The sequence below is a fragment of the Plectropomus leopardus genome, chromosome 22 (genome assembly GCF_026936395.1).
Source record: "Plectropomus leopardus strain MGB_pleo_1.0 chromosome 22, ASM2693639v1, whole genome shotgun sequence".
NCBI lineage: Eukaryota > Metazoa > Chordata > Actinopteri > Perciformes > Serranidae > Plectropomus > Plectropomus leopardus.
The window spans coordinates 14,111,119-14,137,426 of record NC_142197.1 but is presented as its reverse complement, the minus strand read 5'-3'; the positions used below and the strand labels follow the sequence as shown (position 1 = coordinate 14,137,426).

At 40.1% G+C, this 26,308-nt stretch overlaps 1 protein-coding gene across 8 annotated transcripts in view; it reads right to left on the bottom strand.

Moving 5' to 3' along the window:
• Positions 1–26,308, bottom strand: part of nrcama (neuronal cell adhesion molecule a) — a 64,392-nt gene that overhangs the window by 4,647 nt on the left and 33,437 nt on the right. The window contains exons 3-32 of one of the 8 annotated variants that reach the window (XM_088072481.1): positions 20,335–20,516; positions 19,124–19,141; positions 18,705–18,810; positions 17,994–18,187; positions 17,248–17,370; positions 16,797–16,967; positions 15,596–15,652; positions 14,457–14,568; positions 14,140–14,324; positions 13,154–13,285; positions 12,742–12,885; positions 12,492–12,603; positions 12,138–12,304; positions 11,865–12,012; positions 11,444–11,574; positions 11,182–11,211; positions 10,166–10,267; positions 9,545–9,742; positions 9,388–9,458; positions 9,037–9,262; positions 8,002–8,117; positions 7,272–7,479; positions 7,029–7,151; positions 6,273–6,449; positions 6,025–6,057; positions 5,365–5,430; positions 3,957–4,079; positions 3,632–3,787; positions 3,088–3,219; positions 2,428–2,506 (exon numbers count right to left, since the gene is read on the bottom strand). In XM_088072481.1, the coding sequence (XP_087928607.1) occupies positions 2,428–2,506; positions 3,088–3,219; positions 3,632–3,787; positions 3,957–4,079; positions 5,365–5,430; positions 6,025–6,057; positions 6,273–6,449; positions 7,029–7,151; positions 7,272–7,479; positions 8,002–8,117; positions 9,037–9,262; positions 9,388–9,458; positions 9,545–9,742; positions 10,166–10,267; positions 11,182–11,211; positions 11,444–11,574; positions 11,865–12,012; positions 12,138–12,304; positions 12,492–12,603; positions 12,742–12,885; positions 13,154–13,285; positions 14,140–14,324; positions 14,457–14,568; positions 15,596–15,652; positions 16,797–16,967; positions 17,248–17,370; positions 17,994–18,187; positions 18,705–18,810; positions 19,124–19,141; positions 20,335–20,428 (3,734 nt within the window). In that variant the 5' untranslated portion in view covers positions 20,429–20,516. The remainder of the gene's footprint in view (positions 1–2,427; positions 2,507–3,087; positions 3,220–3,631; positions 3,788–3,956; positions 4,080–5,364; positions 5,431–6,024; positions 6,058–6,272; positions 6,450–7,028; positions 7,152–7,271; positions 7,480–8,001; positions 8,118–9,036; positions 9,263–9,387; positions 9,459–9,544; positions 9,743–10,165; positions 10,268–11,181; positions 11,212–11,443; positions 11,575–11,864; positions 12,013–12,137; positions 12,305–12,491; positions 12,604–12,741; positions 12,886–13,153; positions 13,286–14,139; positions 14,325–14,456; positions 14,569–15,595; positions 15,653–16,796; positions 16,968–17,247; positions 17,371–17,993; positions 18,188–18,704; positions 18,811–19,123; positions 19,142–20,334; positions 20,517–26,308) is intronic. The other 7 variants (XM_042511146.2, XM_088072479.1, XM_088072477.1 and 4 more) reach the window with 7 other exon arrangements.

The following is a 26,308-nucleotide window of genomic DNA, read 5'->3' as shown; positions in this document are numbered from 1 at the left end:
ATAATTCTTGTCTTATTTGTGGTCTGATAAAAAAAAGAGAGAGCGGGGCAAGGAGGGGCTGAGTGAGTGTACTCGGGCAACTCTAAAATGAAATTAGATTAAATAAATCAATGTATGGAAAACACTGGATTGCTGTATGAAGCATAAGCATACATACAGAAAGGAGAGATGCGTGTAAAGGGTGTATTTTCAAATCCCGCTTTTTTTCCACCCAACTGCCTACGAGCTTTAAGTTGACAAACACACAGAATTGCTCATTATATGAAGGTTTATTATAATGTACAGTATAAACATATTTCATGCTACTTGCACAGTGGAGCAGCTCAGCCACATCAATGGTATCTAATAGTATTATCTATAGGGTTAGTGCCAGGTGCTGTTAAGATTTAGGGTTGGTGACCACTGTTGAGGAGGATTTTGCAAATGCGTGCTGTTCAGTCTCTTGCAGTACTTTACCAGGTTACAAGTTCAGTTTCTGAAATAAAATCAACCCATATGCTCTCAGTTTACATGCAATCGTCAAATATGCACTCTTATTTTTAGTTGTTTCCCCCAAAATAAAGGCTGTTTTTATTTGATCTAAAAAGAAATATTCCAGTCAATATTATGCAAGCTCTACAATTTGAATTCATTTTTTCAAGCTGAATGCATTTGCATTTAAATTTAATTCATGAAGTGAGGGAAGTAGAATAAGTCATTTTTCATGTTAAGTTTTAGTGTTAATGTTGTAACTGTGGTTATGGTGTTGACTATGTCAGTGAATATGATGACATAGTCAACCGGATCAGATGATGTGCTTTCTCCTTGCTTTTAGAATTAGAATTGCATGCTGGTTTTACCGCATCTTGTCTTACCTCTCCATAGACCTAAACCCAACGGAAAACAAAGAATGGAAGGACACATGAAAAGCAATTCATGAGCCACAATGAGTGTCTATTCTTTTATGCACAGACAAGACAGAGCATGCATATGGAAACATTTAAAGCAAAGTGACATCCACATTACATTTAACATATATTTCATTCTTTCTATTTAAACTTTTCCTCAATATTCTTGGAAAAATGTGGAAATGTGATGATATAAACTACATCACCATAGTAGACTTGTTGTGAGAACAGTTAGCATTTAACTGGTTTGTTAAAATGGACATATTTTGCATTGTGCAAAACTGTTAATGTCAGTATGAAGGTGAGTTGATCATTATAAGAATCAACACAGAGCTGTGCTGATTTTTGCCTTGCCTCTATGGAGTGTTTGGTAATGGAGTCTGGTGGGGAGAGTGTCTCTGCAGCCTGGTAAAATGTTCTACAAACAGTCAGGACATGATGAATGAAAAAAAGAAAAGAAATCATAAAACTAATGTGGGCTGTAGTCCTATGTAAAGCTGGGCATACACTGTACAATTGTGACAATGTTGTTTAATTCCAACTCCCACTGTACGAGGAAATCGTTTATCATGTGAAGCTCAGAATTTATGTGCTCACACTGTGCGGTCCGATCGTCAAGCCATGATTTTAATGCTCACACTGTATGTGTAAAATAGAAAATACAGTCTGTGGATCCCATGCTCCATTAAAATGAATTTATCATTGAGAGAGGCTCTCACTCCTGCTTGCAGCCCCGTTCTTTGGACAATAAATTGGTTGCAGATTTACCCTGTATCACCGGTGAACAAGGAAACACAGCAAGTGCTGCTGGACGAAGCAACAAGTGGCAACATCTAAGAATACTGTCTTTGGTGGAAACACTAAACAGATCTAGGGTCAAGGTACCTCTTCATAGGTGTTACATTTGGTTCCAAAGGTACTATATTGAAAGCTTTTGATAGAAACACAACTACACACACACACACACACACACACACACACACACACACACACACACACAGGGTCCCACTTTGGAGGATTTTGTGGCAGTGGTGATGCACTGTATAGTGTTTTTATGGGAGGTTTAAGGTGGGTTACAGTTGTAACTGCAAAATGTGCCATCAAGGGCCCCTTTTCTCAAAAATTTGGGGGGGCCCCAAAAATTGGCTTGATTGCCTCTCCTGACTGTACATCCCTGAGGAGGCAATGATGCTGTTGCCACAGTGGGGCCAACATCGGCTCCATATTTTCTGTCCTCGTGATACATCATTACACTTCCAAATGCTTCATGTGCCATTTTGCACCAGAGTAGTGAATTTGGGGAATTAACTCGTGGCTCTGCTTCAACTGTGTGAGAGCTTGGCAACTGCTGACCAAAATTTTCACATATTAGAACTTTATATGAATATCCAACAGTAGGTCAGGAGCAAGTTACCTGACCATGATCGGTCTTTGCATGGCAAGCTATGCTTGACAAAGCAGAAATTAGCCAACTCTAAGTCTTGCAGCTCATATTATACAGTGTATGCCCGGCTGTGGTCTTTTCTTTTCCATTTCTCACCTGTACTCTCCAAATGTCCCATCATCCTCCTTCATAGGCTGGATCTCTGGGTCTTGGTGAGCATCTTCTTTTTCTTTCACTGTAGATTACACATTTTTATTTTTCAAATTTCGATCCATCCACGTCATTAAGCTTGACTTTACAGCATATACCGGAGGTGTCCAAACTTTTGTGAGTGGGGAGCCAGATTAGAAAATGTGAAAATGCCTGGGGGCCAGCTGCTTCTTGCATGAAACGGGTTATTAAACATTTAAAAAATCACAAACAAACATAACAAACACAACTGTTTCATCTTTCAGTGACAATACACCAAAAAGAAACTTTCTACCATGTAGTACCGATGGCCCTCACTGTTGACTTGACTTCTTGCCTTGGCCATGTCCGCTACCTAGCAGGAAATGTCTGCTGCTAAGTAACTGTTAAACTGGTAAAAATTAGTTCCAGTTCAGACTTATAGCATGTGAACGAACTGTGTGAGTGCGGACATAATGAGGTTAAGGAAAAAAATGCAAACCAATTGACCAATTTCGTGTGGAGGGCCACATATAGCATACATTGAAAGTCAAGCCAAGGGCTGTTAAAAGATGGTCCGCGGGCCACATTTGGCCTCTGAGCCAGACTTTGGACATGCCTGGCATATACTGATAATGCGTGTTTTACCTGGATATTTGCCACCCTTGTTCCTCTTGATGAAGCACACTATGAGGAGTACTAAGATGAGGAGAGCGATGGCACACATTAGTCCAATAAACCAGCCCTGAGTTGCGATGTCCACCTGCCGGCTGGGGGCAGCTAAACAAACACACAGAAAGGAGAGAGACGAGCATTACTGTCAGTCCAAATTTCAATCCAGGCTGCTAAAATGGAGCGATCTGTTTTCCTCATGCAGAGCAACAAAGAGATTAAAAGAGGCTGTAAACACAGAAATGACATTTTTTAAATGGGTTAATATGCAATGATCAAATTAGGCACTGTAAACACAAGAAAACGTAAAAAACAAAAGCCACAACAGAAAAATAAATGGATCTCTTAGTGATGATATAATGGACATGCATCAGACCGACTTCTACACTAACTAGCAAACTAACTACCGTACATTCATGTCCGAATGCATGTCTGATAATGACACAGTGCTGGAACAGAAAGGGGATGGCAAAAATGAGACACAAATTACAAACATCTATCCTGAGGCATGCCGCCTCACCTGGCACTGCAATCAACACTTCATCTGTGCTGTGGACAGTCGGGTCAGCCGGGTCTCTAGCTACCACACGGACCTTATAGGACGTCCCCGGCTTTAGACCTTTAATCATATGCCAGTGTGAACCATTTACCAACTCCTTTTTCCAGTCCTCTTTACCTGGAATCGGTGTAGCGGATGGAGAAGGATTAGATTCAGGGAGCATTTGGGAGGAATTATTTGAATATTTGAACATCAGTTTTGATGGTTTCTAGATCAACTTATTAACTGCCAATCAATGCATGCACTCATGTTTTGAGATGACTGCAAATACAAAGCAAAGCCTTACTGTTTTCTACAATATACTCCACATATACATTCTTATGGTGTCCAAAGTAATCCCAACTGATCACTGCACCGTCCTCCGATACAGATGTGTTAACTGTGCCAAACACAGGGCCGACAGGTGGCGCTTAGCACACAAGAGAGAAAAACAAAATAAGAGCTTTAATTCCTTTAATTCCTGGACCAGTTTTACAAAGTCCCAACATGTTCACATTCCCGGGTTTTCAAAAACTCTTGGCATCTATTGGCGGTGCACAATCACCCTTTATCATCTCTATGTGACATACGTGGAACACATTTGGTTTCAGCTGTTTTGGGTTAAAATAAGTACCTTGGTTACGTGGCGTGACGTAAATATGCAAAGTAAGTGACCACTGTATGTAAGTGATGTAACGTTACTTTAAATGTTAAGGCTTAACAATGTTGACTTGTGGTTTCACACTGATGCAATCTGTGCTTTCCTCTGTGAAAGGCTGGTTTTGTTTGACTGCTACACTTATGCGTACTTTCTTACTTTGTGCCAAAAACCCATCAAGCAGTGGTGAAGTGTGGCCTGCGGCAAGCTGCCATGCAATATCCAGGCTGCAGCAGTCACTCTGAGCTGCAGCTATGTGATACTGTGGCAAAGTGTTTAAGCTGTGAATTGCCGTCAGAGAATGCCAGCAGTCTATCAGTAAACGTGACATTTTGCCTGAAAGACATGGACCAAAAAAAAAATTGTCGCGAGTTGTACTTTGCTGCTGCTTTTTCGGCGTTACACTATGACACTCTCAGCATCAAGTATTGACTCTAGTATTAGTTGCACACCACATAAGTTGCTAAGTGCTCTTATTTGACGTCCAGGGGATGAGAACAGGGTTAAAGTCCTTCCTATTAAATAAAAACTTTTCGAATACTACTATGGAGCATAAGTACAGGAGTGAGGAGAAACAACACTGGAAAGAAACATCACCGAATTAGAAGGAAACTCCATGTTTGTTCTAGTGTCAGAGTTAATTTAAAAAATGTACAACTGAGCAGAGCCTTAATTTACAAGCAGCTGGCCGTTGACTCTCTGTCCCGCCTCACACGTCAGTTTAAGAAAACTGTCCCACTATACAATACACAGCGCCACTATTTTTGGTACATGACAAAATACATATAGTGTTGGGTCCTGCCGCAACAATAGAAACAGATTTGTTATATAGTTGCGAAAAAGTGGCCATCTCCCTGAGGACTTACATTTGTCCTCTTAAAATAAGTCAGGTGTCAGTTTAGTGAGAGAAATCCAACAGAAATCAGCTTGAAAATTGACGTAAATTTTTAAAATACTATTTTAAAGACTCTTTTTCTGAGATGGAGCATTTTTCGCAGAGCACAGAATACATGTAGATATTTGGGGGGGTAGAGGGGGACACAGGGAGTGCTTGTACCCTTATGAATCGGGGGACTCGGAGACTGAGTGATGGGGGAGGTTGGGTGAGGGGGCTCTGTAGGGCCTGAAAGAACACGGAAAAGAGTGAGACAACACACATAGACAACGTAGTCGTCTGCATACAGTGAACACCAGCCGCTGTTTCATATAAAAAAGCTGCTACTGACATGCTTCATTAAACAACATGCTGCAACACCTCTCAATCCTTAGATTCAGAGTTATGATGAGCACCTGAAACTCTGAATCAGAGCACCACAGCATGCGTACTACACCAAATTCTAGTAATTTAATTGCGCAGTTTCTCTCATCAGCAGGTATATAAAATGTGTTAGTGCTGGAGTGAAACATTCACAAGCATCATGCGCGAGGCCTTCCAATGAAAGCATGTTCATTTGAAGACATACAAGAGGTCAAGATTGCAAGCACATTGAATTCTAAAAATCTAATATGGTGCAATAATCACAACCTATTATCTCAGCACAGGACACAAGCATGGTTTGCTTGCAGATGCCATGGAAGTCTGTCAAACTTGAGCCCTATTTTTATGTTTTCAGACATGCTGACTTAGTAACATGCAGGGATAAATAAACTATATCTATGCTCTTTTTCTGATGGTATGGATAACATGCAGGTGCTTCCAGTGGCAAACTCAGGTTACCTTTGCCCGGCTCTACAGGGGGCTGAGTACGAACTTTAAGGAAAAAAGAGATAGAGGGGGTATAAGGTGTGGAATGCAGTAGGACCTAATGCTTAAACTCATGTGATTCGCTAATATTTGTTAGGACACTGTGAGTCTGACCCTTGCACTCTTTTTTTAAATTTGCTTGAATTCCACTGAAATAAGAGTTTGACCTTTTTCTCCTGTTTTGCTTATAATTTGCAGTGGATGAAACTAAAATAACTCACTTGTGTCCATGACCGTGAAGGCCTCCTCAGTGATGACGGGGCCTGAGCCCTTGGTTGTCTTTGCACTCAAGTAAAACTTGTAGAGCATGCTGGAGTTTAGGTTGCCCAGGGTGATGGTGGTCTCATTGGGAGGGAAGTTCATGACCTTGACTGGTCCCAGTTCACTGGTGTTATTGACTACAGAGACAGAGTTACAGGAGGAATATGAGGAAATTGAAGGAAGCAAAGGTTAAAGTTAGGAATACACAGAGTGTTTTTTGCTTTGCGTAGATGATGCATAATACTGTGTTAGAGCTGAACTAAACAGTTTTAAGCTTCACATGCAACGCAGACATTCAATTTCTAAATCAACATTGGAATATGGCACAGCATTTTTTTCCCCATGTCTATTCATTTTGTGTAAACCTGGCATTTCTGCATAGTTGCAGATAAAAAGTAGGCTACACTTATATTAGTGTACTATTTCTAGACTTAAATTCTAGATTCCAGTGATGGCTGTGTAGGATTGTTTCTAATGCAAGTGATGCAAACATTTCAGATAACTTTGGAGAATTATAGAGTCAAAAAGTCGAAAAAGTCACAATCTGTATGTTTAGCCTTTCAAAAACATTTTCATTGTGATCAAAGAACTGTTTGCTCTCTGGCTGGCCGCAGAGGCACGTACCTGTACCGATAAAACTGTCAATATATCAATATAAGACTTTGTGTTCAACTCTATACTGTGCAGAACACAACAGAGTGTCAGGCAGCTGGTACCTGGTTGGTATTTCAGTGTGTATCCAGCAAGACGTCCATTGTTGTTGATTGGTGGGCCCCATTCCAGAGTGAGAGAGTCTAAACCAGGGTTTATGACATTCAGGAAAGAAGGAGGCCCTGGGACTGAAAACAAAAACAGAACCACAGTCAGAGTCTGCACATTGCATGGGATTATTCAAGTCTATATGCATGACGCTTTCAGTCTGCAGAACAACCATGTCTGGTAACGTCAGTAATACACACCTCCCTCGGGTGTTGCAAATTTCTCGCTCTGGCTAGGAGGACCTTCTCCTTTGCTATTGAGGACCCTGATGGTGAGGTTGTAGAGGCTGTAAGGCTGGAGGCCTGGCAGGCGTCCCTCGCTACGATTCCCACTGAATGTCAGAACTTGTTCCTGTTGCTCGGTGTCCTCCTCTGTCTCATGCAAGCCACGCTCACGCCGGTAGTATACCTAGTAGAAACACCAGGAATTAATTTAGAAATTTGGCACGATTGAGTTTTCCTCAACATGCAGATGGGTTTATGATGAAAAAACTGGCTTGAGAGAGACCTCTCTATTGTACCACACAAAGCGCTTATTCATTTGCCTTGCTTAGAGCTTTATTTTGAAATTTCTGTTTTGCAGTGAAAACTTCCTGGGAGGCGGGTCAATATGTGTCTAAACCTCATTGGATAATTGATAAAGGGACAGCCGTTTTGTGGGGTGTATATATAGGCAGGGCTTTCACTCATTCTGTAAAAGACTGATGGAGGAAGGTGTGCTGAAATGTGGGGGTTAAATACAGAGAACATATGACATTACATTCATTTGTTAGTTTTGCTGGCTTATTGTTTCCATTTAGTGAATTTGTGCAAAAGTTGCAGCAAGGTTTAAAAAAAAAAAAGCTTGTGTGTGTGAGACTTTTGCGACTCGAACGCTGAAATGACAAGCATAACAACACCCGAAGACATGCTGCAGAAAAAAACAAATTACCCTGTATCCCTGTAGTTTTCCTCTGACTGAGGGGAAAGAAACAGGCTCCCAATGCACTTCTGCAAGTGTGCTGTTGCGCACTATAATCTGCACACTGTCAGGGGCAGACAAAGGCACTGCAGAGAAATGTGAAAAAGAAGCAGTTAGTTGAGATCTAATATCAAGTCACCTAACTATCATCATTAAGTCATATGAAAAGACTTCTACCTAACGTGCTGCACAAATTTATGAGAAATGTTGCTACAAAGGATCAGAGTCAATGGTCAAAATGGCAAATGTTAAATTTAATAGCACACCTGGAAAATGACATGACAACTTATGTTGACTGAATATTCTTATAATCAAGAAATAATTTGGATTTTAAGTGGGGTGTACGATGGAGATGTCGGTCGGCATGCTCCCATTTTAGAGATCCAGGCAGGAGCACTGCCGCAGAAACAATGTAATACACTGCTGTGGACTGGGAAGCAGAAAAATATGTTTTATAAAAAAAACCATCAACATCAGTTTAAGTGTACCCTATATTTAGAATATTTTTACCCCTTTACCTTACCATCAGACAGCCTTATCTAATGGGGAAAGTCGTTGAACTCTTTTGACATAAACAGTATTTTTACCTCACAGAGCATGGGAGTTGCTGTTGTAAGCCACAGTCAGTTTGTTTGTCTTACTGTGTGACTTACGTGAATCCAAACTAACCCTTTGCAAAACCAAAGTCACAGAATAACACAAACTAACCAGTATGGTTAACAATGTATTGGCTGCAAGTACAATCCCACTTTTAAAAATGTAAACTACCACTTCCATGTTGACTCTAGTAACTTTCTGTGATTGCTAAGTGTTGCTAGTACAACTGATCCCACAGCGAATCAGCACTTTGGTCTGCAGCTCTTGCAGCTTTTAGTGCATTATTTTGCCAGATTTGTTGAATCCCAGCAAAGCATATCAACATATTTTGAAGAACTGAACTTAGGCCATTTTGAACCACGGTGACTAAATAATCCTTTAAATATTAAGTATAAATGGTTCACTCACAGTCTTCTCCAGAGTATCCCATCACTGCTTCAGGCTCTGGCCCGTTGCCATAATCATTTAAAGCTTGAACCTTGATCTCGTAGGGCACGTAGGTCGGAGTTCCAGACACAATAAACTGGGAAACATTGGCCACAGTCTTTGAGGACCAGTCCTCATCTACGTCCTTTTGTCTCCACTGAACTTTGTACTCCAGACCGGGTCCATTAGCCTGAAATCCTGTCAGTGGCTGCACAGAAAATGTTTTGTCAGTGAAAAATAGCACACTGAAATATTACCTTGAGTTCAGTGAAATATTTAACAAGCTTTTACTCACATGCAGCTCACAATCATATATCTAAAAGGATAGCTTACTGTCCAGGAGATGACTAGATTGCCAGGCATTGTCCCTGCTCCCTGAACATTAGATGGATTTTCATCAGGAGCTAGGAAAAAAAAAAGTTATGTGAATGTTTCTCAATATTTTAAATATTGATTTTTTTCCTTAATGGAGGGTGACCATGTTTATCACCTGCAGGGTTGGTCCTGTATTGGCTTGAGGCTTGGCTTGGCTCACTGTAGCCGACGTGATTCAGAGCCAGGACTCTGAATGAGTAGTAGACGTATGGAGAGAGATTTAACCGCACTGTGGTGCTAGTACCGGCAGCTTCGGTCAGGTTGATCCAGATTCCTGGCTGGTGGAGCAGATCTTCGTATTGGATCAAAAACTCTGGGGAAGATTTTTTTAAAAGATGGAAATTTAAACACTGCCTCAAAGAAACAAGACAAAAAATGTTTTTCAAGCCATTCTGTGTATATTTAGCCACGGTGGCTCATTGCTGTCATTCCAGCTACAAAGGTTCAGTTATGTTTATTCACTAAAAAATACAGTTGCTGCTAAAGTTATCCAAACTTCCTGCACAACAGAGAATTCTGACTTTTTAAATGTGGATTATTTTTGTATTCATTTTTTTGTCCATGACTATGTTTACATTCACAAGATATTCCAGCTTTTGCCCTTGTTCTGAGAAAAAAGCTGTTTTACATGGCTGAAAATGAATATTCATATATTACTCCTGTTTACATGACCTATATTTATCAGGTAACCAATTTCAAGTTGGGGAAAGTGTATTGTAATTTGAACTTTTCATACTCTGTGTGGGACTGTTGTGTTCGTCTCCAGGGATCCAGGTGAGCTGAACGCTCCTCTCTGTCTGGTCTGTCAGTTCCAGGTCAGTCGGAGGGTCGGGTTTCTCTGAAAACACAAAGCCCAGGACCACAGAAAAATGAAACTCTTTATTTAATTGCAGCAAGTCCTTTCGACCATATGGACTAAAAATTAAACACTGAAACAGTTCTACAGTAAATGAGTTGCAGGACAATTTACTTAGAATACTGTAGCTGAAGTTTGGCTTTTGAAGTCAAAAACTTTGTATTTAAACAGATTTTTCTTTTTCTGATAAATGCCTGTGGAATTAAAGTAAACTAAAAGAGTTGAACTGTGGACAAATATATCACTGTTATTCATGTTATTTTTATTAACACACTGGAAGGGAAAGAAGTAAATAAATTTGGGGGGAAAACATTTTTGAATTTTTTTATTTAAAAATGCAGCATTTTGTGAGATTAAGCACACCATGCACACACAGACAGGTGCTGTCACCCCTGGTTGATTTGACCTCTGCAATCAGTCACACTCTCAGCTGGCCCACAAACACCTGAGCAGGGCTCTAATCAGGCAGGAGAAGTGAAAACACCTGGGTGGGTCAAAAATGAGTGTGCGGAGGCTGTTTTTCCACAATGGTAAAAAAAAAAAAAAACACTTCAAATTCTAAGATGCATACCCTATATAAAACAAGACTGAATGACAATCAAAGGTACTACATAGAATAAATAAAATAAATAACAACCAAAAAAGAAAAAAGGTTATACAAACAAAGTTGATGTTTGGGTGAAGACAATAAAATAAAACAAATTTTTAAACACATACCCTTCATAAAAAAAAAGACTGAATAAATATCAAATGGTACAATATGAAATTTAAAAAAGCACTGAAAACAACGTAACTAAAAAAACATTAAGGTGAAATGGAGAGTTTTACAAACAGAACTTGATGGTTGGGTGCAGACAATGAAAGCTACAAAATCCTAATCTGTGAATATTGTTTACCGTAGACAATAGCTGGCGTAGGAGTAGCCTCTGAGACAGCGAGAAGCAAGAGTTAAGTACAAGAAAAGATTAGATGTTAGTGGCAGATATTAGAAACTGCAGAAAAGCAGGGAAAATGCTGTGGTAAGTTTGGTCCAATAATGATACACAAAAAAAATTGGCACAAAAGGGACCAACAGTTTAGGGGATGTAAAAATTGGGTTATTTCTACATTCACGATCCCTGAGCTCTGTTTAGTGTCAAAAACCCTTAAAGAACATACCTACGACAGTCAGCATAGCACTGGCTGAGTCCTTGTCCAGGGTGGTGTTCATGATGCAGGTGTAGGTGCCCTCATCTCCATCTGTCACGTCTTTGACGGTCAGACTATCCAAGTCCGTGTCCACAACAAACCTGATAATAGAGTATTGCAGAGATGTGTGACTTTGGTGTTTTTAAGCTTAAAGTCTGATTCACCAAAGTCACAAAATAACTCAAACTACCAATCGAGGCAGTGGTAGACCATTAACGTACATGTTGATAAAGCCCTATGACTTCAGTTTGTCAAGAATTTTCTCCATTTTTGGATTCTTCGTTCACCGTGGAGGCATGCAAGAAAAACTGATTTTTCTTCATGAATTGACGTGAAGTATTCCTTTAAAATGAAAAAAAATCATCTCTTATGTTTCTTAAGGTCTTTGTACCTCTCATCATCAGGCAGTTCTCCATTGTCTTTGAGCCAGGTCATGACGGGAACGAGGGATGGGTCATGTTTGACTTTACATTCAAACACAGCACTCATTCCTCTCTGCACCACCTTGTACTCAGGCTGTTTCAGGATACGAGTCGGCTCTGAAAGATTGAGAAAATACAGAGTTTATACAAACAAATAGTACAGCTTGATGGTCACATGACCTTGTTTATGAGCTATAATAATTTACAGGCTAAGAGTTGAACCACCAATCCCTATATCTGACCTTTAACCTCCAGGTAGACATGATTCTCCTTGATTCCAAGGTTGTTGGTGGCAATGCAGGTGTACTTTCCACTGTTTAGTGGCTGGGCCACATGGATCTCCAATGTACCATTCTCATGGATCACATAAGGGTCACCACTTTTAATGCTAGTCTGACTATCTTTAAACCTGCACAGAAACAACAAACAACATTAAGTTTAAGTATACAATGGTGCTGAGCAGCACAATTGGTGTGGAAGTAGTAAAAAAAACAACAAGACTCTGAATCTCAGTGGCGTTACCCATTTTAATAGTTTACAGTTTTGAAATAGTTTCTTTGCACATTCTCGTTGAAATGGTCTTCACCATATCTTACCATGTGATGGTTGGTATCGGTGAGCCAAAGGAGGCACAGTGAAGTAATGCAGGGTTGTTGGTGATGACCTGGTACACGCGGTTAGGTGGAGTGAGCACCCTTGGTGGCTCAGCTATGGGAAGAAGCACAACATGATCTAATTCAGCACTAACTATATCTTCATTGACCTCCATCATGCACAGGCCTCTATATCGAAACTTTAAGATCAGCTTTTGTATATATTTTGAGCTAAACAGATAGTTTAACTCACCGAGAACGTTGACAAAGGCGTTGGCCAAAAGGTAACCAAATTCATTGGATGCATTACACTGGTAGACAGCACTGGACCCTGATTGCACATTGCTGAGAATCACAGTGTCATCCTCCACTTTCCGACTGTGGTCCTCAGGTACATCTATAACAAGATGAGAGATGAGAGAGATGGGGTATTTAAAACCATGAAAAAATATTTTTTCCAGCCCAAGTTCTTCAACTGCACCATTAAAGTTGTGAATGTAAAAGCAAAACATTACAATTAATGTGCATTAAATGAAACTATATACAATACTGTGTAGTGAAAAAACTGCAACTGGAAGTTCAATTCCCACTACAACTCATTTGCTTTGTATATAAATGATTATATATGTAGTATAATATCTCAAGCATGGTCCCATGTTACTCACTCTCTATGGGGACGCCATTGACAAACCAAGAAATTTTAGGTTTGGGATCTCCATTGACTCGACAAGTCAGGATGCCAGTCTCATTAGGGGCAAGGATCAGGTTCCTGGGAGCGCTGACCCAGAAAGGAGAAGCTGTGGATGACAGAGCAATAGTTTTGAGAGAGACAGACAAAATGCTAAGCCCTTTGTTACATGATGTTGCTACATGATATGGTACTTTACAGATGCAGAAATAATTGCATCAATGTAAATTTAAGATTAAAATTAGTATTTTTTTCCACCAAAGATCGTGCCTAATGATAGACAGAGTTGCTTAGTAAAAGCAAGGCTTATGAAGAATAAATCTGAACAACTTTTCATAATTCTGTAGCCATTACATTGTGCTTACTTCATAATTATGGAATTTAAAGCAAAAAAAAATTCTATTTTCACTTTAAAACTGACAAAAAAAATTGAATCTTAAAACAGAATCTAATGACTGTAAAGTGTTGCCAATCAACACTTAGCTCTATCATCTTTCAGTACATTTTGTTTTGCCATTTTTGTTAAATTCAAACGCAGTTGATAAACCAAAAGTCTCTACACAAATCCTGGTTCTCCGACCTAAACCCCTTTACTATAAATTCCAAAAGTACAAAAGAAACCTTAAAATCAAATTCTAACACGGAAAATACACCAAGCACTGACGTGTAGCCTGCAGCAAGCCGCCGTGTGAATCAACCGGGGACGCTCTGAGCTGTGGCCTGTAAGGTGCAGCCGAATCAAGTATTGGGGATAGTTTACCTTTTTAGTAGCCAGTTGAGGCCAAAAAGTAAGCAACCAAACAGTAAACTGAGTCATGTGACTCCTGTGATATGCTGACATGTTACAAAAAATAACTTCTGCCTGAAACACATTAACACACCTCCTGGCCACAGAAAAAAATTATGGCGGTGAGCCACCCTTCACTGATTGAAACAAGAAAAAAAATTTGTTAACCTGCTTACCCTTGACGGTGACCTTGATAATGTGGTGTACAGTCCCCAAGTTATTTGTGGCTGTACAGCGGTAATCCCCACCATCAGCTTCTGTCACATCCAAAACCTTGAGTGTTTTCTTGAAGTTATTAAAGGACATCCTGCTGTTCGGCAGCTCTCCGCCATCCTTCTGCCAGGAGATCTCTGGAGTGGGCCTGTCATAAAAGCAATTACTACATTTTGTTTCTGCATACTTTTAATAATAGACTGACAGTTTTTTTTTATCAAATAACATTTATAAAGCACAGTTACATTTAAGTTGTAAGTTACAGCAGATGCCAACTTACAAGCCGTCAGCGATGCATTCAAGCTCCAGAGTTTCCCCTCTCAGAACCATCTTGGTGCTGGTGGTGCCCAGAGGCAACATGAAACCGGGGCGACGCTCCCCTTCTGGGCTGTCTAAACACATGAGGACACAAGACCAAATCAGAACTGCACCACAACAAACATTTCTGTACTTGTGCCACATTGTGAGTTGGGAAAAACAATGAGTTAAGAGGGCTATTCATATTCTCATAAGGGAAAAAAGCAGTGGAAACACTGTGAAGGGAGGAGTTACAACAGTGGTTTGTCACGAAGGGACAGTAAATGAGTATGTGATCCAATACAATGTACTTTTTTTTTTCTTAAAACCTTGTCACATGCTGTATGAGCAGTATCTCAGAATCAGAGAGCAAGAGCAATCTCCCTATGGGCATGTAGCTGTCGGTTTGTTGCTATGGCAACACAGGGGTCTCATCTTGGAGAGAAGCAACCCCCCCGGGGACACACGCATCATTCAGAAGTTCTTAATGGAAGGATCTAAATGTCTTTAAGATTCATTTGCAGAAAAGGTCAGAAAATGGATGACGAATGAGCCTTTTCCATTTCAGAAGGTGGAAAAGGAGCAATATAATATCATGCTTCATATGTGGCCATCTTGGAAAATCACTGAGGGTGCACTTGAAAGCAGCAGATAGCAGATCACAAAATCAGTCCTAAGTGTATTTATGATAGCTGGCAGTGCTTTGCATGCCTTATAGGGTGCTCAGAGTATCTCAGGATTTATTATATTTTCCACATACCGCACAAGTATTTTATCATGCATTAGTCAAGACATTTTATTTCGTATTAACCAAAGTTTCCATCTTTAGACCTTTTAATTTGGGTAAGGAAATACTCCACACAAAAAACTAATATGGATAAAAGGAGAGAAACCAGAGGGAGAGTTTGTTAAATAATCACAGAGGAGGGTATTGAGGCCAAGTTAAAGGTGTGTGTGTGTGTGTGTGTGTGTGTGTGTGTGTGTGTGTGTGTGTGTGTGTGTGTGTGTGTGTGTGTGTGTGTGTGTGTGTGTGTGTGTGTGTTAGGTTAAAGGCCAGGGAGTAATAACAGGGCTGGGTTCACACTGAGGAGGGCTGAATGAGAATAAACCAGCATCACTCACCACTATAGAAATCAGTGAAATTGTATAAAGCAGCCACAGTCTCATTCATTGTTTCCACTGTAATATAACAGAAAATCATAAGCATGCAAAACTAGGAATGAAAAGAAGTTTGTTCACAATGGTTCCCCCAGTGTATTAACCAGTGTATTAGCTTCTAAGCATTTTAAGAACAAAATAATATTGTGCTGCTGCAAAAATGTTAACACATTATGGTTATAACACTACATATATGCTATTGTGACAACTGTTCTAATGCTGGAAACACTTTATAAAAAGTTCAGCAAATGCAGAGTACAGGAAGAACAAAGATTCATAAGGCTGATGCAGTTTTGCATGAGCGACATATGGATTTCACAAGATCCCATTAATCACAAAATGTGGGAAAACATCTAGACGTGAAATAAAAGTGTCAGTAAAGGGAAAATAGTGACAGAAAATCCCATACTCTGCTACATGAATAGAAATCAAAACTGCAATTGAAGAGTTTTTAAAACCTTTAAAAAAAATGGTGGTAAAAAGCAACCCAATTGCCAGCAAAAAAAAGAATTGCCGTTGTACATTTCTGACAACCAATGATATGCAACATTTGTACGCTATTATGTCATGGATACGATGCAAATTTATACTTCAAAAGCACTGTGGTTAACATGTGGTTATGGTTAGGAATAGATCATGTTTTGACATAAAATACCTGCCTTTGAGGGAAGAATCCAGGAAGGAAGTGCAGCAATGTCTTGGTAAAAAAAACAACCACTTTTTGTGGCACTATTCCAGCAGCAAATGCAGTGTTGGGGTGCCACAAAACACCCACATTTGATGGCAAAAAAGCTGCTGGAAACAGCGATGACTTGCTAAAAATCAACTGGTTATGTTGTTTGTTTTCTAACAGTGGTTTACTGCTTGGTCTCACCTCAGTGTCACGCCATCCATTATCACCTTCACCTCCTGATAAGTCAGCTCCATACTGCACTTTTAAAACTTAAAACATACAAATGCAACATATCGTTTGCAGGAACGTACAGTGCCATTTCTTCTTGGCGACTGGCCTGTAAAATGTCAAATTAAGGAAACTAAAAATCGTAATTTTTTAAAAAATAATTTGTCTGGAAAAGACCTTCGACTGAAAAAACACATACACAACAGTTAACATTTAAGTCCTAGAAGAAAGTCAAATAAAGTTGTATAAGGTTTCTTGACTTACTGTCCAGCACGGTGACTGAGATGGGCTGTTTCTGCTGGATGGTTTGTGTGTGAGGGAAGCGGGCATAGCAGATGTAGTCGCTCCTGGTGTCTTCTGGGAGAACGTTGGAGAAGTACAAGTCACCATTCAGGGCTTGGGACACTCGTTTATCCAGCGGTAGCCTCTGGAAGTCTGGAGGACGGGGAGAGAGACAGTTGGACATGAAACAAAGAAAATGTCACTGTAATTAGCTTGTTTTAGTTTTTTTTTTTAATGCTTCCTGAGGGTTCATCAGGCTTTTTTTCCATCAGTCCTCTCCACAGAATTTAAGTTGGCATGTATGGATAGCTGGGTCTCCACAGTGACTCCTGATATTCACTGTGTCCATTCCTTTGTGTTGTTTTTTACTGGATGTGAGATTCTCATGTCCTTGAGCCATTTGTGCAGATAAGAACACGTGCATATGACTCACTGTTATCCATCCAGAAGATAACAGGAGGGGGCAGCCCTGCAGGGGGTCGGCACTGCAGCACCAGGGAGACCCCCATCTGCACCACAATGGCTTCATTTCTCTCCTTCGACCACAAGGGGGACCCTGCGAGTCACACACATAAGACAGAGGCACTGACAGCTTCTCATACATTCACAATGATATGAATCGCATGAATTCATATTTGCAAATGTGAGACTGAGCATTTTTTGCATAAAGGAGAATGGGAATCAAAGTTAAAATTGAAACTTGAAATTGAAACAACTTGTACTTAACCCTATGAAACCTGGCTAAATTGATTTGATTTCTTTCAAAAACATGGGAAGAACAGCAACAACAGAAGACCCAAAAATTAGCAAGACTTGGAAAAGGTGCTTAAAATTATAATAATTTTGTACCATTATTTATAAAATATGTAATTTTGGTCAGTATAAATACATTTTTCCCTAGCTTTTTATTTTTCTATAGATATTTAAATAATAATCTTCTAAATTTCCTAATTTCTTACAATTTGCCGGACCTTTCTTAGTTTCTCGTTGCCTTTTTTTCCCATGTTTTTCAATTAAATCTCACCAGTTTGTTTGGTGTTAATACTCGTGAAAGGCATCTGAGAGAATCACAAGAAAGTGATGTTGCTCCAGGTTTCAAAGAGTTAATCCCTCCAAAATAAATTCTACTTTACAAAAACCACTGTAATTATTGTAACTGAATAGAATCAGAAGTCTTACTGGACTGTCTGATGACGATGCTGTTGGATACAGCCGTGCCGTGCTCGTTGTGTGCCGTGCACTGGTACGTTCCCTCGTAGGCCTCAGCCTTTTCCCCACTGATGTCAATGACCAGAGTTCCTGAACCAGGCTTCATCAGGACTTTAGAGTCTTTCTCTACATCGAAGTGGGTCCCATTTCTTGTCCATGAAAAGCTGGAGTCAACAAATAATAATTATCACCCTGTTTTCTAAGCCTGAAGCTATTAGGAAACACAAATGAGCGGAAATGTCACAGTATTAGCCCGTTTGTTCAAATCATCAACATGCATTGTGGGCCATTCGTGCAGACTGATCGCAATCAGTGATTTCGTTCTGAGGAGTTCAGTGGCTTCTAACATGATTCAGTGGCTAGAGGCAAATCTAAACTAACTCTCTCTGCCAGGTGTGTTTCTTAAGTGGTCTCCATGGCAACAGTTGCTATAGCGATTCATATTTCCACACTGCTCCAGGTTAAGCTGCCCTCATTAATTAACAAATACTATTTCAGAGACAAACATAAAGCTGAATGAAAATCTATCTGATGCTGATTTCTGGGACTTTCAGGTTTTATGTTCAGCATTTCACAAGCTTTTATTGTGAAAATAACAAGTAAAATATGCAAGAGTACAGTAGTATGTGATTGGGATGTATAAACAAGCGTCAGTGGGATGGGAGGAATGGAGTGTCTCACCTGGGATGAGGCTTCCCCTTGGCCTCACAGTGGATGACGATGTTCTCCCGGGGATCAAAGATGTAATCCTTCGGGGACTGTAGCGTGATAGTGGGGGGCTGTGGCACTGGAGAAACATGAACAGAAGCATAGTTCAGACAGTGAAATGTAAACACAGCACACTGGGGGGCTTACAGAATCAAACATATTCAAGCACCATGCAACAAGCATTCACACAATCGAGTGTAGCACCATCTGGGGCTGCAACAACTTACCCGTCCATGAAGTGAAACCAAGCACCACTCCAAAAACAAGCACTTCACACAGTAACAGTGTTGAGATAACCGCATGCACATCTACCATTGCTAGAATCCACACAAAAGCAAAATCAGTGCAAAAACTCAACACTATAAGTCACAGCAGTGTTTGAGGCAACTTACATCCTTCCAGTACTTTAGCTTTTTGTCCAGCGTGACACGCCGTACCACAGTGATAGAATATTGAGGAAAGGAGTTAGTTTTTTTACAAGGAGGAAAGCACAGGTTCAGGTGAAAGTTGGATGTTCAAGTACTTTTAAGCATTTTATATTGAGCCTGGCTGATGTTTGTGTGAGTAAATGCGTCTGTGGCTTCAGTTTCATCAGACAGGTTCAAGCAATGCAGGAAAAGTAGTTGAAGACAATATAATCCCAGCTGGCACTGGACATCTTTAATGACGTTGGACTCTTACGTGAGACACATATTAAATATTAGTTGGGATAAAAATTGGTTGGACGATATCTTTGCATATCTTTTCTAAGTTTATTGACTGGGCTTTTTTTGCCTTTATTGTTAGGACAGAAATGGAGCTAAAGGAAAGGTGGGAGAGAGAGGGGGATAACATGCAGCAGAGAGCTGCTTGTGGGACTACTCAAACTCGGGCCGTTGCAAAGACCTCAACCCTCATGGGGCGTGCACACTACAAAGTGAGATGGAGGTCACTATGGGTGACAATACTTTAAATGTCAAATGACTTTTGAATTTCACTTTGTGTAGACGTTAACATTATGACATTTTGCAGACATTGGATGTAGTTCTCCATAACTTACAACTAAATGTTGTCATTCTTCTACAAGATGAAGTTGGCTTAAAATTTTTGAAAGACGTTGGATTTTCGTTACTCAACAACACAACTTAATACCAGTAAAATATCAACGCCATCTGTCATCACTATTCTATGTCCAATTGACATTGGCACAAGATGTTGTCCTGATATTGAAATTTGGTCAGCCGGCGTCACAACTTCTACCCACTGTCACTGTCAAACGATGTCGGTGGCCAGCTGGGATGTCACACAGGATGTGTGATAAATAGGGAGACAGAGTTCTTCACAATTGTATTTCATAACTCAAAGTTGCAGACTCAGTTTCATGCTAAAACATGCAAAGCTGAAACACAAGAAACCCAGTAAACTGCTGCTCAGTCTGCAGCTAAAACCTCTTGAGCGGCCCTGAAAGGCTGAAATGTTCTTCATCATGAAATTATTACTCAACATGAGTGTTGAATTGTGTTTTCATTAGTTTTCCCTAGAGCATTAACGGTTGATGAAAGAAGAGTAATTGGTAAAGTTTTCTGAATTTACTATTCCAGTAAGCATAATAAAAGTTACTTACGATCAAGAGGCACTTCCAGTGCTGAGGTCATGTGACTCAAGAGTGTCAATAGCACTGCTCCGAAGCTCGGCACCCACTTCCTGTTCCTGTCCATAGTTGGGTGTGTCACGATGAAAGCCTTTTGTCCAGATTCAACGACACGATCAGGGCGGTCAACGTAGCAACTGAAGTCTGGATTCACACTGTACAGAGGTCCAAAAGAGAACACATGACTACATAAGTCACTTAAATGTTTTGAATGATCAGCAAGCATGTGCTCAAACCAGGCGTCAGCTTTCAGGACTGAAAAATTAATGCCAAAGTGCAAAAAACTGCAGTTCCTTGAATAGTCACTTGAGGCTGGCTCCAAGAGCGAGTCAATGTCTATTCACCCCCATGTTAAAATGCCCAACTGAACAGCAGAAATGTTCACAGCCGGTACAAAAAACATTTGTGGTATCTAATTTCTCTGTTCATGACCAGTTGACACCTGAACGGGGAGTAAATTTTTATCTCACACATTTACATTTTATTAAGGAATAAAATCACACATAATTAAGGGACTGCTTAGGGTGACAGCCTGTCTGTGAGGCGTCACCACAGTCTGACTCAGATTCACCCCTTGCTCCTCCACAGCTCCACCCTTTCATCCAAATATGGATTGAAGGGTGAAGGGTCAAACCAGGCAGGCACAAACCAATGGGTGACACAGAAGCTATGCCAATTATTTTTACAGTCTATGGCTCAAGCGCACACACATACACAAACAAGGGTCAAAATGAATAAGTATCTCAGATCAGTTCATAAAAAATGAAAGACGTGTGTACAGGGTATTTAGCCTGAACCACAATGGGAAGTTTACAGGCTGCATTTTTCTCCAAAGTTCACTGTTGTTCTCAAAGGTTAACATCCAAACTAGGGTGTATAAGTCACAGATCACAAGTGCCTTGTCTGTTGGATAGTCTGTCATCCTGCCTATGTAAAGACTTTAGGAGAGAAAGTCAAAACAAACTTATTTCCAGACCTTGTAACTTAAACAACTTGAGTATCCTGGCTTGCCAGTTCTATATTTTACAAACAAGACACAGACTTGTATGTTTAAGCAGTCTTTTGTGTTCTTAAATTGAGAGTCGTTGCTTACTACAACATCCCATGTGCACCACTGAGATACCCTGTCCACCACGTGTTTGCCTGTAAACATATGGCATGTGAGTGCGCTCACCCGGAACAATCACAACTCTGCTACGCGCAGATTGGCACATGCATGCACTAACGCACCACAGTAGCGAAAGTATCATTGTCAGTGTGTTATATGGATCAAGTTACACATGAGTGCAAGCCCTGAGCGCTGGCTTCTGTTGCGTGGTCTATAAGAATGAGACAGATGATACGTACAGCCGTCACAAAGACATAGAACAATGTTGGCATTAATGGGCTTCTATAAACTGCACCATAGGGAGCAGGACATTGTGTGTGTATCTCCCTTCTACGTGCTCTGTCTTGAAGTGAGCCTCGACCACATGTGCATTAGTGCATTAATTTATTATCAAAGTGGTATTACATCATTGCATCAATGGCATCAAGATACTCTTGTGTATATACTGGTTTTGCTGAATGTCCCTGTCCAAACATGATAAATTTGCTATTGTGTAAAGACAAGATATTAATTCTCAGTTCTGGACTAAATGATATGTTGCAGTAGACATTTTCTTCCATTGCATGAGCTGGTTGAACCACAGCAGCCAAAGAACGACAGTAACTCCTGTCAGCAGGCAGAGAGAGATTTTGAGGTGCAGCAGTGTGCTGCTGCCAGGTAAACGGCGCAGTCGAAACCTGACATCTTCATTATTAATTACTCGCACATGCATCTTTGCACATGCAGACACACAAACACATGTGCGTACACAGGCAGAGCACACACACAAACACACACGGGGGGGCTGAAGTCTTCAGAAGCATTTCAAGGTGAAACAATCAAGCTCACTGTTTGACTTACTCCTGCTACTTCTCCACTCTGCTGGAGAGGAAGCATGTCTGATGACATAGGGAGAGTACGCTAATGAACACACACACAGAAAGTAGTGTGTCAGATTTTATCTCGCTGAGCTAGGCAGAGTGTGTTAGCTAATACAACCCCAGGACACAGCTAATTACGCCGACACGTCCTATTGGATATTACTCTCGCTAGTTAATCTAGAGGGAAGACAAAAGAGAGAGAGAGAAAAAGAGAGCAACACAATGTTGTGGACTGAATGCATTAAAAGCCGGCCATGCATGCTAAATCTTCTGATCTCATTGTGAAAAAGGCAATGTGATATCATGCAAATGTAATAGCCCATCTTCAAATTAATTACAATAATGCTCCGTGCTACTGCGGCAGAAATAGCCTCCCCCGCGGCGACACACAGATTAAGCCTTGCTGGACCTCTGGCCATTTTCTCCCAGAGAGACAGTGAAGCCTTTTACCTGTTAAGGCTGGGACTTTTGTCTCGAAGGTAATGAGTGTCAAAAAGGAGAAGGGGAGGTGGATGATGGAAACAGATGAACAGAATATTCAAATGGGTAAAAATGAAGTAAAGACGAAAAGATGAGGAGGTAAAAGAAATTGTATAGCCCGAGGGAAAATAAAATGCATCAACTGCTTTACTGGTCTTTTCCTTTAAAGCAGGGCCCGATTAATACGGGTTGCAGATTGAGTGTACGTGGGTTGCATTCAAGTTAATTTTTTGTCTTTTATTATGTTTCTTGATAAGTGGTATAGCACGTTCAACAATAAAAGGAGCAAACTCCCAAAAAAGAGAGAAAAAGCAGGCTATCAGATTTTTATTTGTTTTAATTTTAAATAAAATTTGCAGGGCAGGGAGAGCTGTATTAAGCGAGCATGGCTAATTCTGACTTTTTCCATTTTATGGAACAGCAGGTTATTGTCATGTAGCATGAATTTCAACTATTTGTCTTTTTACTGAATTCATGAAAAGACCGCCTTTCCAGCAGTGAAATCCTCCTTACACACAATTACTCTTTTGTATGGAATAAACAAACACGATATGACAATTATTAAGCTTTATAGGTGCTGGTAGGCAATTATTGTCACCATTAGACAGCGCCCAGCTGGCTGTTTCCCTCTTTCTGGCCTTTGTACCAATCTAAGCTAACTCATCATGTTATACTTACTTATACACTAATAAAGTAATAATTTCTGTTTAAAAACTCCTCCCACATGGATATATAATAACTCTTCCTTTTGTCATGTTTTTCTTCTGTGTGTCAGTCTGTTTTTATGTCTGACCTGGGTCACATTTCCAGAGAGGCAGAGGGAGATTAACTGCCTGCCGGGTAAAAACAAAAAAAATCATAAGACAACACAGATGACTCTCCCAGCACGGGCACAAACACAAAACAGACACATACACAAAAGTAGCTGCCATGTACAAATGTCAACATCTCCATATTTCAACAGCTAGAATGTCACCGAGTGTTAACTGGAATAAACCGCTGAGGCATTCACGTTGGAAATTCCTCGCAGCATTTCACTTGCATGATCATGCGCCATTAAACTAAACTTTTGACCTTTTAAGTGAAGACGACCAACATGCTTTCATACCTGTTTAAACCCTATTTGATCATGCTGCAAAGTGTTTTTGAAGTCTGTTGAGTGAATTTTTCCACAGCTAAAGGCTTTACCGTAAGCCTGCTGTGCAGTGGAAGTTATTTTTCTGTAAGCGATATTACCTTATAGAAAGGTTCTCACAGAAGCACACATATACAGATTAACATTCATCCTTGTAGTTAAGTGGGTAATTATCATTTTCCATTGCTCATTTCCTTACAGGTCACACACACACAAAAACCCCCAAAGATGATGACAAAGCGAACTCACAGGAGGATGAGTGGGATGACTTTGGCTGGTGGGCAGGTCATCTCTCACCCTCCTCTCTTCTCTGACTCAGTGGTCAAAGCCCATAGGTCAAAGAGTCCTCCAACTTTGCCTCTCCATCTTCATCACTCTATCCTTGTCTCTTTTCTCCATTTCCTGTCTCCATTCTTCTTTTTCACTGTGAACTGTTCTTTTGCATTTCTTCTTAAACAAAGGCCATGACCCCAGACTGTCGTCTGGTTGTTTGTCAGACTAAAATTTCTGATTGAGGTCTCAGTGTTACATCTGCATGAGTGAACAGGAGGGTGTTCATTAAACGTTTCAAAAGGGCATTTTGTTAGATGATGACAGCAAACGTCCACTGGCCACTCTAAAAAAAAGTCAAAGCTTATATCTTCACACATTCTCCTAAATTGAGTCGACCTTCTGCCGCCCTTTCAAGCTCAACAGTGAGAGTTTGCAATGATACACTTGGAGTCTTCATTAATGGATGAGTCATTATTACCCAATCTCTTACAGGAAGCCATGAAACTGCACCACAGGACCATTATATAAGTGCTTATGAAAATGTAATTCAGTGGTGAGGTCGCACAGCAGCTTGGCCTCCGAATAAATCCATTTTTAGTTTTCATTTTCACCACATATTGAAGTTGAAAAACCCGGATCTATTGGTTGGATCTATAGCTTATTTAATTTTTTCCAAGAATTAGGTAAGAAGACTAATACAATAATTCTGTTACCTTTGATCTAAGACAGGCTAAAAGTTTCTCCATCCTGCTGCAATGTTATTACTTGATTACATAGGTATTATTGATGGTTTTGACCATTATAGATACACTTGTCACTTACACTGACAAGTATGTTCAGAATACCGTTATCAGTGTATAAATTGAAATGTTTCTTGTTATGCAGCAGGAAGTCAACTGACATTAGTATAAAGAGCGTTAAAGTGAGTGTAGAAACGTCAGAGATGGTGAAATTAAATAACCCAGTTCCAAGTAAAACCAAAACTAGTATCAAAACTAGTCAAAGAATACTTGCATTCTATCTTTTTTGTACCCAGATCTGGCAAAAAAAATTCAGTCTATGTGGTTTTGCTAACAGCCAATCACTGCAAGCATTCTTCGATTTACATGTGAGTGGCCCGTGAGTATCTGGTGGCATTTTACGCAGCTGAATGGTACAATGTGCATAATGGATATCAAATGAAGAAAATAAAGAAAAAAGGTATCAAATTAAGGACTTTATTGGTATCTTTATCACTTAAAGGGTACTGCTAATGGTATGATGTCATAATTTTTTAGACAATACCCAGTCCTACTTATGTCATGTAACAAACTTACTTTCAGTCAAATCTGTTTTTTCTGAACCTAACAATGTTGTCTTTGCTTCAGTAAAACCTACGTAACTCCTGATATTAGCTGGATTTAATGCATTGATTACAGCACCCTGGACATACTAGTCGGTGTAGCAGGACCCATCTAATCCATTTTTATGAACTGATGATGACTAATAACGGCCATTTAAATTGAGTGATAACACTCAAAAAGGGTCATTTTCCCATGTTTTCAGTATTAATGCTAAGGTAACCTGTTGTTCATATGTCTTATCAAATTTCTTTTCTCATTCTCAGCAAGAATGCAAAAATTGTATTTTATCCAAAATGTTGCATAATTTGGTGATATGCTGAACTGTTGAAGTGGACATCTCAAACCAATGTGTCCCTTCAGCCATTTGTGTTCAATTTGATGTCTTTGAGTAAGACATTGTACTAGTATTTGCTCTCAATGAAACTGCCCTAAGCCGTCCCTAGATATCTCCAGTATAGTGTAAAGTTTCTAGGAAGAGATGAGACAGGACTTTATATATATTTTGGATATTCAATATATAACTGGAGTCAACAATCCTCACCAACAAAGAATGACATGAAGTCTGCTGACACAAACCCAACAGTCTCCCTGCCTCTCAGTTTGCAAACCCTGAAGCAACGTGCTAAGTTGGTCACTCCGCAGCCTTCAGTCACACTGAGAGACACTGAGGCATGACAGCCTGACTAGACAGATGAGGGGGGAGGCAGGAAGAGAATTAGAGGCAGGGATGAAAACACAGTCATCTGCA